Raw genomic sequence first — 16,775 nt, 5'->3', positions numbered from 1 at the left:
CTTTATCTTACCTTCTGTAATATACATATATTATCTCACATACCTAGTACATGTGATAATCAGCTGATCTGCTGGGATGCTCACCAGTTTCAAGAATGGGGATATAGAATGCCCCATCTGAATGGAGCAGAGGCTGGACATGCACCACCGCTCCATTCATTCTCTATGGCAGGGTTCCCCAACTCCAGTCCTCAAGGCCCACCAACAGGTCATGTTTTCAGGATTTCCTTAGTATTGCACAGGTGATGGAATTATTGCCTGTGCAGGTGATGCAATTATCACCTGTGTAATACTAAGGAAATCCTGAAAACATGACCTGTTGGTGGGCCTTGAGGACTGGAGTTGGGGAACCCTGCTCTATGGGACTGTTGGAAAGTGCTGTACTGAGCAAGAAAAAAAAAATGTTAAAAAAAATTATACGACAAGAAAATAAATATATAAAAATGTATTTGCTGTGTAACAAGCAATATTCATATGACATTGTGAAAGATTGGTAGGCACATTTCATTTTAAAAGGCACATATATGTCACCTACTAATAAATATAGGCTTTAGAAAAACAGCCCAAATCACAACATAATTAAAATATCATACAGGACAAGCAGAAAGATTCTTCATAATTACTGCAAATCGGTTACATTGACCTCTCTGGGTTCTGGACATTATTCGGGTGACCACGAGGTCTTATCCTATACAGGGTGGTCCAAAAGTAGGTGGACAGAAAGTGTAATAAGGTTATGAAGGGGGAGATTTATCAAACATGGTGTAAAGTGAGACTGGCTCAGTTGCCCTTAGCAACCAATCAGATTCCACTTTTCATTCCTCACAAAGTTTATAATCGAAAACCAAAAAGTGTCAGTGATTTGAAAAATTACATAAGAGATGCATTTCAAGAAATTAATACCCAAAGAGACTTGTGCAAAAAAGATTGTCGAAGTGTAAGAGGCAGACTTCAAAGCTGGGCAAATTATAATGGAAAACAGTTTGCGCATCGGCGTTGATAAAATTTAAGGGCTTTTGTATTATTGTTCAGAATAAAATGTAATTGTCAATGTTATACTTGTGTTAGTAAATATAATTTTATATATAAATCAAAATAAATGTTATTATTTTCTGGCCACCTACTTTTGGACCACCCTGTATATTCCAGCACAGAGATCTAGGACACTTTGGTTACAGCTACACATCATCTCCCGTGCCACTCGGCTAATTATTTCTAGCATAGAAATCCCATAATAAACATTTGGTCCTTTAATACAATGTGTACACATGAACATATCGACTAAAAACGATAAGTACATATTATCTGGAAACAATTTATAAAAATACTGATTTTCATTGGAATAGTACAATCTTGGCAGCAGACTTCATACAAGGAGAAATATTTCACGATTCTGTACAAATAGTAAACGTTTTAGGATTATCATGGGATTCAGATAACATTTACATTTTCCTGTCATTTTAAAGGGCTCTTATGTATCCAAAAAGTTGCCTGCTGGCAGGTAATAAAAACAGCATTAATAACTAATGGCATGAAATTAAAGCTACTCGTTGCCCTAATTTTTTTTTCTGTTCCTTAGAAACTGTTTAATTTCTCAGAAGTTTTTTTTATTCGCATGTTTTTTACAGGCATCTGTCCAATTTCTGGTAGAGATGTTCCTAATAACGGACCTTTAAGTGGTTTCATTCTTATCTGCATGTTTTACTGTACGACATCTGGTTTGCAAGATGCATGGGGGCATTGCATGAGAAGTGTATCAGTGCCTTCTTGTTCACTAATGAAAGCAAAAATAAGCACAAGGAAATAGTGGGGAGCAGTTGGTGTTTGTAGGGGGCTAAAGGCAAGTCTCCAAAGCAACCAGAATTACTGGCAAGTTAATTTTTCAAGTTACAGTAAGAAGAACAGCTCTGAAGTACAAACTGCTGGTGCAACAAGTGAAATATTGAGCAGATGAAGAAAATATGAGTAAGAAGAACAGCTCTGAATTACAAACTGCTGGTGCAACAAGTGAAATACTGAGCAGATGAAGAGAATATGAGCAAGAACAGCAACTCTAAAGTCTAAACTGCTGGTCCAAAAGTGAAATACTAAGCAGATGAAGAGAATATGGAATGCTCATATCCTCTTCATCTGTTCAATATTTCACTTGTTGCACCAGCAGTTTGTACTTCAGAGCTGTTGTTCTTACTCATATTCTATGCTAACTTCCAGATGACCCAGTTTACAAGGAACAGAACAGAGGTCTTAACCTATGGAAAATATATCTATTGGAATCCAAATAAGTGCAATATTTTGTTTACCTGGGAAATGATTCCCAATTATAAAACAAAATACTTAGAATTTTACTAAAAGCTTTAAAATAGTTTAGATATAATTACGTAAATAGATTTCATTTTAATTATTAAAAATAAAATAGAAAATACTAGACTAAAACATTTCCACTGTATGTGCTTCACATCAACAATTCTTATCCAGGGAGCAGTAATAATCTGTTAAGACTTTCCAAGCTTTGGGGGCCATGAAACCATCTGGGGGGTTTTGTGCCTCACGGGCCAGTTTTCTCATGCGGGTTCCAGAGATGAAGTCAAATTCACTGTGTCTAAAATTGAAATCAGAAACCTTGTAAGCGCAAAAATTATTATCACCGAATAATAAAAGGAAAATGACAATTCAGCAACACCCGTTTACATTAAGGGGGTCCTACTTGAGGCTACCCAGGATTAGTGGATATTATTTGCTTCCTTATTACATTAGGAAATAACCTTTGAAACAACTGAATTAAAGTGGACCCTTCACCAAATTTTTCACGTTTAACTGGACATATGATGTAATCTTGGCCACAGAGCAGAATAAAACTTTTTTTTAATTTTGATTCGCTGTACAGTCCTGTCCCCCACACTGCCTGTCTGGAGAGGAGACACTCTTATATGTCTGTTGTGCTCACGGTATCTTGTAATCACTCAGCAGTGTGGGGAAAGGGTTAGTACAGAAGAGCTGACAATGCTACGAGAGGAGGAGAGCTTTGTAATGTGACGCAGCTACTCCGCAATGCTGCAGGGACCTTATCTAAAAGGTGAGTGCCATCTGTCCTCCAATCTCCTGACACTTTCTAATCATACAGGAGGATAGACCAGGAAATCAGGGCTGTATCCTTACATCTCACACTGACAAACCTAAACTGTTGTGGGGGCGTGTTCTTTTTCTGCTGTGATTCTGCCTGTTTATGATTGGGCAACTTATACAGGGGGAAGAAGTACACACCCCCAGTGAAAACTATTGGATAACACCCACTTGGACTTAGCAAAAGTTAAATCATTAGGTTCCACATTTTCTGACTGCTAATATCTTCACAATGGAGAGGAAAAATAATAATAGTAATAAAAAAATGTTTTATTCTGCTCTGAAGCCACTATTACATTGTATGTCCAGTTCAATATAAAAAATAATTGGTGAAAGGTCCTTTTTTAGGTAAGCCTAGACAGTCCTGAACAACTCATGTAGCTAGTAGAAAGGGTGCTTCAGTGTGGGACCCCAGCTTGCAGGGGGTGTCAGGCAGCATACCACTGGCATCTAAAAACGAGTGCATCAAGTCTCATCTCTCTAACATGGCTACATCTGAATGTGTTCGGCTGCAATCTATACAGGGCAAGAAGAAGGATTTTACTGGAAGGCCATGTGTGGCCCCTGTGCTGTTAACTGGGCATCACTTACCTTTCTCTGTCATAGAACTCCATGGCTTTGTTCTTTGTGTTGTAGGCAGCCACTCTGAATGGGATAATCTCCACAGAAGTCAGCCCTGGTGCCATACTCAGCACTTTTCCACCATGTGTTGGCTCATAAAGATCCTCTTTGGTCTCAGGATGTGGCATGCCAGCAGGGTCCCTCCCGACAATATAGAAGTTGGATCCAGCGATCATCCGAGACCGGCAGTGCCACTGAACCTGTGTAAAGTTTGGAACCAATTTTGAGCCTTTATACTATTACAGGAAGGCATTCAACATGGATTTCAATTCTACACGATAAGTTAATATTATGAACGAATGTGTGGCTACCTGAAAAGACCTCATTGGAAATATTCCAAAAAGTCCTGCCCTTACAGCACCAATAGAGCAGGATCCAAATATGTGTAGCCAGATGTATTTTGGCATGGTCATTTATTGAAGTCAGCATCTTAAAAGCGATTGTTTGCCAAAGAAATGAATTACTTTTATCTAAGCAGATTAAAAATTCTTGGCTTCTTTTATAGCAGCCAGAGCCCTTCTTTATTCTGATACACAAAAGGGAACCTGTCAGCTACTTCGTCCTACTCTTATAAAGGGCAACATGTAGTAGTGACCGGCACGGACTGCTGCCATTTTGTATGATTATGGGGTCATTGGCCAAATTTACAGCTCAGACCTGTGGTGAGCTCTGAGGAAGGAGTCCTAGGTTTTCATAATACACTCTAAACATGGAGACACGTAAATATTACACCTACAGGAGCTTTTATGACATCCAATCCTAAAACCATAGGCATTAGTGTGGAGTTGGTCCCCACTTTGCAGCTATACCAGCTCCCATTTTTGCCCATTCATCCAGAAGAGCACTTGTGAGAAGCTGATGTTGGAAGAGAGGACCTTGCTCACAATCTCCATCTTAGTTCATCCAAAATATTTTGGATGGGGTTGAGATCAGAACTCTGTGCGACTGGTCACATTCTTCACACCAAACTCAACCAACCAAGTCTTTATGGACTTTTTTGCACTGGGGTACAGTCATGGGGAACAAAAGAGGACCTTACACAAATTGTTCCCATAAAATTGAAAAATGTTTTGTATGCTGAAGAATTAAGACGTCCCTTCTCTGGATCACAGGGCCTAGGCCAGCCGCTGAAAAGCAACCCCATAGCATTATCCTCCTCCACCAAACTTTACCGATGCAAAATGCAATCAGGCAGGTAGCGTTCTCCTGACATTCACTAAACCTAGAGTCGTCTATCAAACTGTTAGGTAGAGAAGTGAGATTCATCACTCTACTTAACACATCTCCACTGCTCCAGAGTCCAGTGGTGGCAGTAAGGCTTTTATGCAGCTGCTCGGCCATGGAAACCCATGCCATAAAGTTTCTGGCGCACAATTTTTGTGCCGATGTTAATGCCAGTTATTGGGTCATCAAAGTGTTGGTGACTTTTATACGCTGTGACCTCAGCACTCGGCAACTCTGCTCTGTAACTTTATGAAGTCTGGCGTTTCGTAGCTGAGATAAATAAAACCACTCACAGTTGATTGTGGATTACTTAGGAGATAAGATCAGTGATATCCTATTACAGGACCACGGACAAATTCAGAGAGCTTTTTAGAACGAGCCATTCTTTCCAACTGTCAGAACTGTGAAAGCTGCAGCCCATCAGCAGCCGCTGACAGGCTGCAGCGCTCATGTGACAAACAATGTCAAGAGATCCATAGAGGACACAGCACTCGGAGTGGCGCTGGTTCAAGAGGTAGAAATAAAGTCTGCAGGAAAATACTGAGCTTTGGGCACTATTGGTGGAGGAAGTCAGAATGGAATGAAAAGTGCATCCAATGGGATGTAGGATAAGTGAGAAATTTATTCTTAAAAGGCTACTCAAAGGTAAAAAACAACACTCGGGCATGAAATGGGAGGTAAAGAGATTATGCAATGTGTTTCAACACCGGACCTGCATCATCATCAAGCAACCGGAGGAAAGTATGATTTTTTTCTTGCTACATTAAGAACACGAGGGGCATTCAAAAGTGATATCCACTAGTGGACAACCCCCATAAGAACTTGCCTGCACACTGGTATATGTTAAACTTAGGCATATTCTGCAAGCAAGGAAAAGTTCCTTAAGCACCTAATGTGAGAACATAAAAAAAAAAGATCTTTGCTCTCCAGTGACACCCCCACTACTCAAACGCCACCGCTCCAGTGATCCCCGCTGGTCTCCGTTTATTTTCCTGCAGCAAAGATATTCCATGTGACCACTGCAGCCAATTACTAGCTGCAGTGACGATGCTTGAGTGTAGAACATGAGATTGCTGAAGCACAGGATCACTGCAGCAAAGATATGCTGTACTTCCATGTGACCACTGCAGCCAATCACTAGCTGCAGTGGTGATTCTTGAGTGCAGAACATGAGATTGGTGAAGCATGGGATTAATGCAGCAAAGTTAACCCAGACCAGTGTGAACCACATGAGTGGCGCCGCTGGAGATACAGAGGATTAAACAAATGTGAATGGATAAGTTGTTTTTTTTTTATTTTCACAGATGTAATATTTTTGTTTTTAATCCTAGACAATCCCTTTAATAATATATTATACAGTATGCAGTGAGCTCATACAGGGCCCCCTAGTGGTGGATGCACACAGCTAATTAATTATGTCCTGGGAAGGGACTTTTAAACCTATCAGAAATACAGAATGATGACCGCTATAAAGATAGATTACAAAATAACTGACAAAGTATCTTGAAAATAATAATAATAATATTATTATTAAGTGGAGATTTCCTTTAAGCAAAAAATACTACAGTAGAAGTGACAGCATGAAAAAAATGTAAGTATCCACTCAAGGAGTCATGAACATAATTGCATATATAGGTTTGGAGGAACACATTTAGTAGGAATTTTCTGCCTGTCCTGAATTTTACTGAATTCTTTCATGAAATAGGTGTGTGAATGAGTCCACCAGGTGAAGAAGTCCTAATAGATCTTATATAACACACTGTGATCAAAGAAACGCAGCAGAACCCAGTGATTGCCTCCAAAGTCAGCTCCAAATGGGACATATATGGATATATTTCTGCATACCCCAACTACAGTGTATAAGGAAGAAGCTGCCTAAAGCAGAAGACCCCCTTTATCATTAACTTGTGATATTATTGCCATTTTTTTATCTTCTCACCTCTGTGGGTCCTGCGTACAACATTGGTGAAGGAAAGATAGCAACAATGGTGGATTTTGGGTCCAAGATACCTTCTTCGAGTACAGCTGCATGTTGCTTCATGCGCCAGTCCAAAGGCACATCGTCATCTTTGGTCCACCCTCCAAGTGGGTGCAAGAGTAGGACTGGGCACTTATATCCTCTATCCAGTAGGTGGCGCCGAGTATCCTGCATGAGCAAAGCATGTCCATTATGGACAGGATTGCGGAGTTGGAAAGCAAATACAGCATCTAGGAGAAAAGAAGAGAAATATAGAGAATTTAATACAATGTTAAACTGTAACTTTTATCTTAACCCCTTAGTGACCGGACCAATTTTTTTTAAATCTGACCAGTGTCACTTTATGTAGTAATAACTCTGGAATGCTTCAACATATCCCCATTGATTTTGAGATTGTTTTTTTTGTGACACATTATAATAATGGTAAATTTAGGTTGATATTTTTTATAAATAAATGCAAAACATAACAGAAATTTGACAAAAAGGTTCTAAAAATTGCAATTTTCAAACTTTGAATGACTCTCCCTTTAAACCCAAAAGTCATACCACACAAAAACATTAGTAAATAACATTTCCCTCATGTCTGCTTCACATCAGCACCATTTGTAAAATGTTGTTTTATTTTTTTAACATTTTAGAAGGTTTAAAAATGGAGCAGTAATTTTTCATTTTTTCAAGGAAATTTACAAAACTTACTTTTATAGGAACCTGTTCAGTTTTGAAGTGACTTTGGGAGTCCTATATGTTGGAAACCACCCAAAAGTAATATCATTTTAAAAACTGCGTCCCTCAACGTAGTTAAAATTTCTTTCAGGTAGTTCATTAACCCTTCTGATACTTTTCAGGAAGTAATGGAAAGTGGCATGACAAGAATGAAAGTTTATTTTTACGACCTAAATTTTGATAACTTCTGAACAGGCCGCTATAGCCAGCAGACTCTAAGGCCATTATTTTGGCCATTACCTGCCATGGCAAACATCAGGAAGGACCACACAATCAAGATCTCAGGGTGCCGATGAGGTTAAAGAGGGAGCCCCCACTCTGTTAACCATTTAAACACTGTAGTCACTGTTGACAGCAGAATTCAAGGGGTTAAACTACCATGGTCGGTGCCAACACTGATCGTAGCTGATGCAGCAAGTTGTCAGCTATAGTGTACAGGTGACAGTTACAGGATTGTCACTCGTAGGGGGATGCTAGTCTCTTATATTGCAGGTCAGTAAAAACTCGTCTATTGGTCACTAAGGGGTTAAAAACAGTTATAGATACATATCAATGGTTTGATTGGAAGGGTCCTGTTGTTGAAACCCCCAAAAATTGCCAAAATGAGGAGCAAAAGTGCTTGCTGCCCTCCTCCACCATAGCAAAAGGCTGCAGACTTTCCTCTGAGCTCGTTTTCCGCATCAGCGGACTGCAGCACTCAGCAGCACTCAGCAGCACTCAGCAGCACTCAGCAGCGCCTCTGCTCATTTATTTCAGCAATCAGTGGGAGTCTGAGCACCCGGAACGTCACTGATGGAGTAAGGAACTGACATATTAATGATTTGCCAATTCCAGGCTGCTGATGTGTATGACCGATATCTTAAGGAGAGTCTTATGAGGACATGCTGGCCCACAAAGCTTCGCAGCAGAGTACCAGATTGCTTTATCACACAGCAAATAGTACAATAGGGCGGTCAAGTCAATGAGGTTTCTTGAGGACAGAGTGTACAGTGCTAGATACAATATCTCCCTCCTCCCCTGTACAGCGCAAAGCAAATAGAAGCTCATTCAATGAGTCCTGCAACTTGCATGGATCATAAACATGTTGTAGCGCTGGCGTCCCTGCCCTCTGCTAGGCAGGGACGCTGCTCCCCTCACCGCTCTGTTCCGTGCCCGGCGTCCTCTCCCCGCTCTGCTGTCAGCGCGCGCTCCTTCCCGGCGTCCTCCTCCCGCTCTGCTCTCAGCGCGCGCTCCTTCCCGGCCCCTGTGCTTAGGGCGCGCGCGCGCGCGCTCCCCTCCTCTTAAAGGGGCCGCGCGCGCCGTCCTAAGGAGTCCCCGGCCAATGGCCGGAGGACTTCATCATTTATAAGGCACCTCCTCCAAAATGGAGGTGCCCGAGCAATGTTGTTTGCACCTGTGTCTCACCTGTGCTTCAGCCCTCAGGTCCCGTTGCCAGTTACCTGCCAGTTACCTGCCAGTTTCCTGCCAGTTTCCTGCTAGTTACCTGCCTGATTCCTGCCTGTATACTTGTTACCTGCCTGCCTGCCTGAGGTCCGACGGTCTGCCTTACAACTCCGGTCAGTCTGTCTAAGGACCAACTTGTCCGCTCACCTGGGAGCGCACATCAGCTACCTGCCTGCTTGCCTGAGGTCCGACGGTCTGCCTTACAACGCCGGTCAGTCTGTCTATGGACCAGCTTGCCCGCTCACCTGGGAGCGCTTCTCCGCTACCTGCCTGCTTGCCAGCCTGGAGGCTCCGTTGTCACGTGCTGTGACCACCAGCTATCTCAGAGACTCTTGCCCGCTCACCTGGGAGCGCTTCTCCGTTACCTACCTGCCTGCCAGCCCGGAGGTTCCGCCGTCACGTGCCGTGACCACCTGCTATTCCAGAGACTCTCGCTTGCTCACCTGGGAGCACACGTCTACCATCTGCCTGCTAGCCTACCCGGAGGTTCTGCCATCACAGGTCGTACCTACCCCTTACCCAGAGACTGCCCTGATCACTTGCCGTAACTCCCTGTCCGTTCACCCGGAGACTGCCACCCGCTCCCTTACAAGGGCCGCCCCCTTGTTTAGTAGCTCAGAGGTTCCGCCTCCCGGACCCGTTACAGTTTGCTCGGGCCATGGAACCCGGTGGCACCCAAGCTCCCTCGCTCTCGGACCTCTGTCTTGAACTGTCCCGTCAGAGGTCCCAACAGGAGGCCATCCTGGGTCACCTGCGGAATGTTAATACTCGCCTGAACACTCTGTCTGATCCACCAACAACCTCCGCCAGTGCCATATCTTGCAAACCGGCAGCTCCGCTGTCCACTAATACTATGGTATCCTACCCCGGACCCCGGCTCTCTGCACCTCCTCGCTTCGGAGGCGACCCCGTCCAGGCTCGGGGTTTCATAAATCAGTGCACTCTGCACTTTGAACTTTTGTCCCATCAGTTTAATTCCGACCGGGCCAAAATTGCCTTTATCATGTCCCATCTCACCGGGGAGGCCCTGGCCTGGCTAAATCCTCTATGGGAGAGAGGAGACCCCCTGGTGTCCAACTTGCCTGCTTTTCTCTCGGCTTTCCGGAAAGTCTTCGACGAACCCGGACGGAAGACCTCATCCGCATCCTCTCTGCTACGCCTCCGTCAGGAGGGTCTCACCGTGGGCCAATATGCCATACGGTTCCGCACCCTTGCCTCGGAGCTGGCCTGGGATAACGACGCTCTGGTATCCGTCTTCTGGGAGGGTCTGTCCGGTCGTATTAAAGATGAACTTGCTGGTCGGGACATTCCTACCTCTCTCGATGATCTAATAACCCTTGCCACCCGGATTGACCTACGGTTCCAGGAGCGTGCCAAAGAGGTCACCCGTGAGAGAAGGATTCCACGTTTAGCTCCTACTCTCCAGAAACCCGTCATTCCCTCCATCTCTCCCCAGGTACACTCTCCTGAGCCTATGCAGGTCGACCAGACCAAGATGGTCAAAACCCGTCAGGACTCACGCCGTGCCGAGGGGAGCTGCTTCTACTGTGGCAGTAAGGAGCACCGGATCCGTGCCTGCCCGGAGAGGTCGGGAAACGCCTGTGTCTAGGTTCGCTCAGAGAGGTCCACCTAGACAAGAATAAATCCTCTCCATCCCTGCTGTTGTCAGTTTCGATCATCTACGGGGAGAACCGTTATTTCGAACTAGCCCAACTTGACTCTGGAGCAGCCGGGAACCTTATTTCACAGTCCCTGGTTGAGAAATACCGCATCCCCACCAAACCTCTGGCTGTACCCTTGTCTGTCGCTGCCGTGGGTGGGGGCCTCTTACCTCGCCCCATTCAACTCATCACCGAATCCATTACCCTGCAGGTGGGAATGCTGCATTCTGAAAGTATCTCCTTTCATGTTCTGCCTGGACTCTCTCACGCCCTCTTGCTAGGTCTGCCCTGGCTCCAGAGACATGCACCCGTGCTAGACTGGCAAACCGGAGAGGTCCTTCGCTGGGGACAAGACTGTCATAAAACCTGCCTGGTTCCCGTCCATCCCGTCCGTCCCTCTCCTACCCCAGCTAATCTACCTGGACTTCCGATTCCTTATTGGTCTTATGCAGATGTCTTTAATAAAAAGGAGGCAGAGACATTACCACCACATAGACCATATGACTGTCCCATCGATCTGCTACCCGGTACTACTCCTCCCCGTGGGCGTATCTATCCTTTATCCGCTGCTGAGACCCGGTCAATGTCCGAATATATTGAGGAGAATCTGGCCAGAGGATTCATCCGGAAATCTACCTCCCCGGCGGGAGCAGGCTTCTTTTTCGTCAAAAAGAAGGACGGCTCTCTCCGTCCCTGTATAGACTATAGAGGCCTAAACCTGATCACGGTGAAGAATAAGTACCCCCTTCCGCTCATTCCAGAATTATTTGATCGCCTGAGGGGGGCTAGGATCTTCACCAAACTGGACCTTCGTGGGGCGTACAACCTGGTTCGTATTCGTCAGGGGGATGAATGGAAGACGGCATTCAACACCCGGGACGGCCACTATGAATACCTGGTAATGCCCTTTGGTCTCTGTAACGCTCCTGCCGTCTTTCAAGAGTTGGTCAATGACATCTTCCGGGACCTTCTCTACTCCTGCGTAGTAGTGTACCTGGACGACATCTTGGTCTTCTCTCCGGATCTCCAGACTCACCGGAGGGACGTTCGTCAGGTCCTGCTCAGGCTAAGGCAGAACCATCTCTACGCTAAATTTGAGAAGTGCCTCTTTGAGCAGACCTCGCTTCCGTTTCTGGGCTACATTATCTCTCAGACCGGCCTACAAATGGATCCTGAGAAACTGTCTGCCATCGAGAAATGGCCCCGACCGGAGGGGTTGAAGGCCATTCAGCGATTCCTGGGCTTCGCCAACTACTACCGCCTCTTCATACCACACTTCTCTTCCCGGACGGCTCCAATTTCTGCGCTCACCCGTAAAGGTACTAATCCCAAAGAGTGGCCACCCGAAGCAGAGGAGGCCTTTCTTTCCCTTAAACAGGCCTTCTCTTCCGCCTCGGTGCTGCATCGCCCAGATGGCAACAAACAGTTCTTCCTGGAGGTTGACGCCTCCTCCTCTGGAGCCGGAGCGGTACTTACTCAAAAATCATCTTCCGGGAGGATGGTAACTTGTGGCTTCTTCTCTAAACTCTTCTCCTCCTCTGAGCGCAACTATTCCATAGGAGACCGAGAGTTATTGGCCATCAAACTGGCATTGGAGGAGTGGCGTTACCTGCTCGAGGGGGCTCTTCACCCGGTAATAATTTACACTGACCACAAGAACTTGGCTTACCTCCAGCATGCCCAGAGACTTAACCCGCGCCAAGCCCGGTGGTCCTTGTTTTTTGCTCGTTTTGATTTTGTCCTTCATTTTCGCCCGGCTGACAAAAACGTCAAGGCGGACGCCTTGTCTCGGTCCTTTCTGGTGTCTGATCTCGAGGAGGATCCGAGACATATCATCGATCCCGCCAGAGTAATGCAGGTGGCTCCCGTGAGTCTAAATCGTCTTCCTCCTGGTAAGACGTTCGTACCTGTACCTGATCGGGAGAAGATCCTACACTGGGGTCATTCGTCTAAACTAGCTGGCCACGCCGGTCAGAAAAAGACCCTCCAGCTTATTACCCGGCACTACTGGTGGCCTAACCTGCACAAGGATGTAATAGACTTTGTTTCTGCCTGTGTGTCCTGCGCCCGCAACAAAGTTCCGAGACACCTGCCGGCCGGCCGCCTCCTACCTCTGCCAGTACCTGCTGCCCCCTGGCAGCATATAGCGATGGACTTCATTACTGATCTACCCGTCTCTGCCGGTTGTACGGTCATTTGGGTGGTCGCTGACCGCTTCTCCAAGATGGCTCACTTCATTCCACTGCCAGGTCTTCCGTCTGTACCCGAGCTGGCTAAAGACTTTATCCGCCACATCTTCCGTCTTCATGGCCTGCCCCGTCACATCGTGTCGGATCGTGGGGTACAGTTCACTTCCCGTTTCTGGAGAGCCACTTGTAAATTGCTGGACGTCACCCTGGACTTCTCCTCCGCTTACCACCCACAGTCTAATGGTCAAGTGGAGCGGATCAATCAGAACCTGACCAGTTACCTTCGGCACTTCGTTAATGCCCACCATTCTGACTGGGTGGATCTCCTGCCATGGGCCGAATTCTCGTACAACAATCACGAGAGCGAGTCTTCCTCCAAATCCCCGTTTTTTGTAGTCTACGGTCAGCATCCTCGGATCCCGTTTCCCGTCTCCACCTCGGCGGACAATCCGGCTGCGGAATCTCTTGTTAACAAATTTTCCTCCATATGGGAGAGTACCCGGTCCGCACTCCTTCTGTCTTCCGAGCGTATGAAAAGACACGCTGACAAAAAACGTCTGGACCCTCCTCAATTCCGCCCTGGGGATAAAGTCTGGCTCTCGTCCAAATATGTCCGGCTCAAGATCCCTTCCTATAAGTTAGGGCCTCGGTTCATCGGCCCACTGGAGGTCATCAGTCAGATCAACCCGGTGGCCTATAAATTGAAACTCCCGGCCAACTTACGGATCCCTAACTCCTTCCATGTGTCTCTCCTCAAACCTGTGGTGCTTAACTCTTTTTCCAAGTCTACAGGTACGCCTCCTGCTCCGGTTTCTGCTGAGGACGAGTTTGAGGTAGAGAACATTCTTGCCACCAAAAGGGTAAGAGGAAAGACCTTTTTTCTAGTAGATTGGAAGGGGTTTGGTCCTGAGGAGAGAACGTGGGAGCCCCGGGAGAACATCCATGCCCCTCTCATCCTAGCTAAATTTCTGTCTGGCCTAAAAAAGGGGGGGCCTAAAGGGGGGGGTACTGTAGCGCTGGCGTCCCTGCCCTCTGCTAGGCAGGGACGCTGCTCCCCTCACCGCTCTGTTCCGTGCCCGGCGTCCTCTCCCCGCTCTGCTGTCAGCGCGCGCTCCTTCCCGGCGTCCTCCTCCCGCTCTGCTCTCAGCGCGCGCTCCTTCCCGGCCCCTGTGCTTAGGGCGCGCGCGCGCGCGCTCCCCTCATCTTAAAGGGGCCGCGCGCGCCGTCCTAAGGAGTCCCCGGCCAATGGCCGGAGGACTTCATCATTTATAAGGCACCTCCTCCAAAATGGAGGTGCCCGAGCAATGTTGTTTGCACCTGTGTCTCACCTGTGCTTCAGCCCTCAGGTCCCGTTGCCAGTTACCTGCCAGTTACCTGCCAGTTTCCTGCCAGTTTCCTGCTAGTTACCTGCCTGTATACTTGTTACCTGCCTGCCTGCCTGAGGTCCGACGGTCTGCCTTACAACTCCGGTCAGTCTGTCTAAGGACCAACTTGTCCGCTCACCTGGGAGCGCACATCAGCTACCTGCCTGCTTGCCTGAGGTCCGACGGTCTGCCTTACAACGCCGGTCAGTCTGTCTATGGACCAGCTTGCCCGCTCACCTGGGAGCGCTTCTCCGCTACCTGCCTGCTTGCCAGCCTGGAGGCTCCGTTGTCACGTGCTGTGACCACCAGCTATCTCAGAGACTCTTGCCCGCTCACCTGGGAGCGCTTCTCCGTTACCTACCTGCCTGCCAGCCCGGAGGTTCCGCCGTCACGTGCCGTGACCACCTGCTATTCCAGAGACTCTCGCTTGCTCACCTGGGAGCACACGTCTACCATCTGCCTGCTAGCCTACCCGGAGGTTCTGCCATCACAGGTCGTACCTACCCCTTACCCAGAGACTGCCCTGATCACTTGCCGTAACTCCCTGTCCGTTCACCCGGAGACTGCCACACGCTCCCTTACAAGGGCCGCCCCCTTGTTTAGTAGCTCAGAGGTTCCGCCTCCCGGACCCGTTACACATGTCATGTCATTAAAGGGATTGTTCCAAGTTTGCAAGTCATCCATTATCCATATGTTAGGGGATAACTTACCAATCACTGGGTGTCTGCCTGCTGGGATCCCCACTAATCCTAAGGAGCCCTGAATCAATCATGTGCACCTCTGTTCAATTAATTTTACATGGGAACGCTAGAGATAACTGAACGCAGCACACGGCTGATCTTTGGGCACTCTAATTTAAGGACGCACTTACATCAAAGTTTTTATCCTCTTAATATATTGCAGTCATCATATTATATAGCACTGTGGACTTACAATTGCTCATTTTTTCTTTCTACCCAGCTAATTCATTCTTCTCTTTTCTCTGCTTTATATAGAAACAGGAAGTCTCTTGTCCCTGCATTTATTATCCCCCCACTTCAACTCCTGACCCAGCTGCTCCCTCCTCCGCCAGCCAGGGACATTTGCAGTGACTGATGTCTAAAGCCCCCCATCTCACATTGCGAGATCGCTAGCGAGATCGCTGCTGTGTCACGGTTTTGGTGACGCAACAGCGACCTCACAAGCGATGTCGCTATGTGTGACACTTTGCAGCGATCAGGCCCCTGCTGTGAGGTCGCTGATCGCTGCAAAGTGTCCTGGACCATTTTTTGGTCGTTGCCCTCCCGCTGGTCAGCACACATCGCTGTGTGTGACCAGCGGGAGCAGCAATCAGGCTGGGAACCATGATAAACATCGGGTTACTAGGGGCACACGCACACTTAGTAACCCGCTGTTTATCATGGTTACCAGCCTGCTAAAGTGAGCGATAACCTCCCGCTCACTGTAGCAGAGTGGTAACCATGATAAACAACGGGTTACTAGGAGCGCGTGTGCCCCTAGTAACCCGATGTTTACCATAGTTACCAGCCTGCTCCTGCTTCAGCAGGCTCGTAACCAGGAGCAGGACATCGTGGAAAGATTCTTTCCACGATGTCGCTGCTCCCCTGATCGTTGGTGAGCCTGCCTATTTGACAGCTCACCAGCGACCACATAGCGACGCAGCAACGATCCCTGACAGGTCGTATCGTTGTCGGGATCGTTGCAGCGTCGCTAAGTGTGACGGGGCCTTTATACAGGGAAAATGAACCTCCTGTTTCTGCATAGAGCTTAGAAGGATTCAGCTAGTCAGTTTTTAATCACATGATGTCATACAACTAATGGAAAAGGGAAGAATTAGCTGAGTAGAAAGGCAAAATGAGCAATTGTAAGTACACAGTGCTGTATAGTATGATGATTGCAATGTATTAAGAGGATAAAAATGTTGATAGGAGGAGTGTTTCTGTAAAGGTAACGTGTCATGTCAAAAAACGCTATTAACCTGCAGATATGGGGTTAATCAGCAGGTTAATAGCGTTTTAAAGCCGAGCGGCCGCAGCACTGAAAGCCGGGCTGCCAAGAGGAAATAACGTTTTTCCTCCCGGTAGCCACCGGCTTTCAGTCTTAGAGGCGCAGCTTCAGTCACTGCTCAGTATATAGTGAACGGTGTATGTAACCACAGACCCATACAGTCCGACAGCCGGCTCTGCAGTGCATCAGTGCTGAGCCGACTGTCAGTCAGTGCCGGAGGCGAGGTTACAGCGGCCACTCAATGTAAACTGAGCGGTGACTGAAGCTGCGCCTCTATCACTGTAAAGATTACAGCGCGGTAGCTGCACAACTTTAGAAAGCCATTTACCTCCAGATTGACCCCATATCCATATCTGCAGGTTAATAGTGTTTGGTACATGACAGGTTCTCTTTAAGGGAATCTTTCACCAGGTTTTTATTATCCCATCTGAGCACAGCATAATGT

At 47.0% G+C, this 16,775-nt stretch overlaps 1 protein-coding gene across 3 annotated transcripts in view; it reads right to left on the bottom strand.

The window, feature by feature from the left end:
- Positions 1 to 430: 430 nt before the first annotated feature.
- PAPSS2 (3'-phosphoadenosine 5'-phosphosulfate synthase 2) overlaps positions 431 to 16,775 on the bottom strand; it is a 78,959-nt gene continuing 62,614 nt past the window's right edge. For all 3 annotated transcript variants that reach the window (XM_073685510.1, XM_073685512.1, XM_073685511.1), the window contains 3 exons: positions 6,905 to 7,173; positions 3,712 to 3,941; positions 431 to 2,599 (listed from right to left, as the gene is read on the bottom strand). In XM_073685510.1, the coding sequence (XP_073541611.1) occupies positions 2,458 to 2,599; positions 3,712 to 3,941; positions 6,905 to 7,173 (641 nt within the window). In that variant the 3' untranslated portion in view covers positions 431 to 2,457. The remainder of the gene's footprint in view (positions 2,600 to 3,711; positions 3,942 to 6,904; positions 7,174 to 16,775) is intronic.

Source organism: Phyllobates terribilis, unplaced genomic scaffold, assembly GCF_046119375.1.
Source record: "Phyllobates terribilis strain yellow unplaced genomic scaffold, ASM4611937v1 Scaffold_5__5_contigs__length_657084704, whole genome shotgun sequence".
In the NCBI taxonomy this organism is placed as follows: domain Eukaryota; kingdom Metazoa; phylum Chordata; class Amphibia; order Anura; family Dendrobatidae; genus Phyllobates; species Phyllobates terribilis.
Note: the sequence above shows the minus strand (reverse complement) of the source record. Positions and strands in the feature narration are given on the sequence as shown.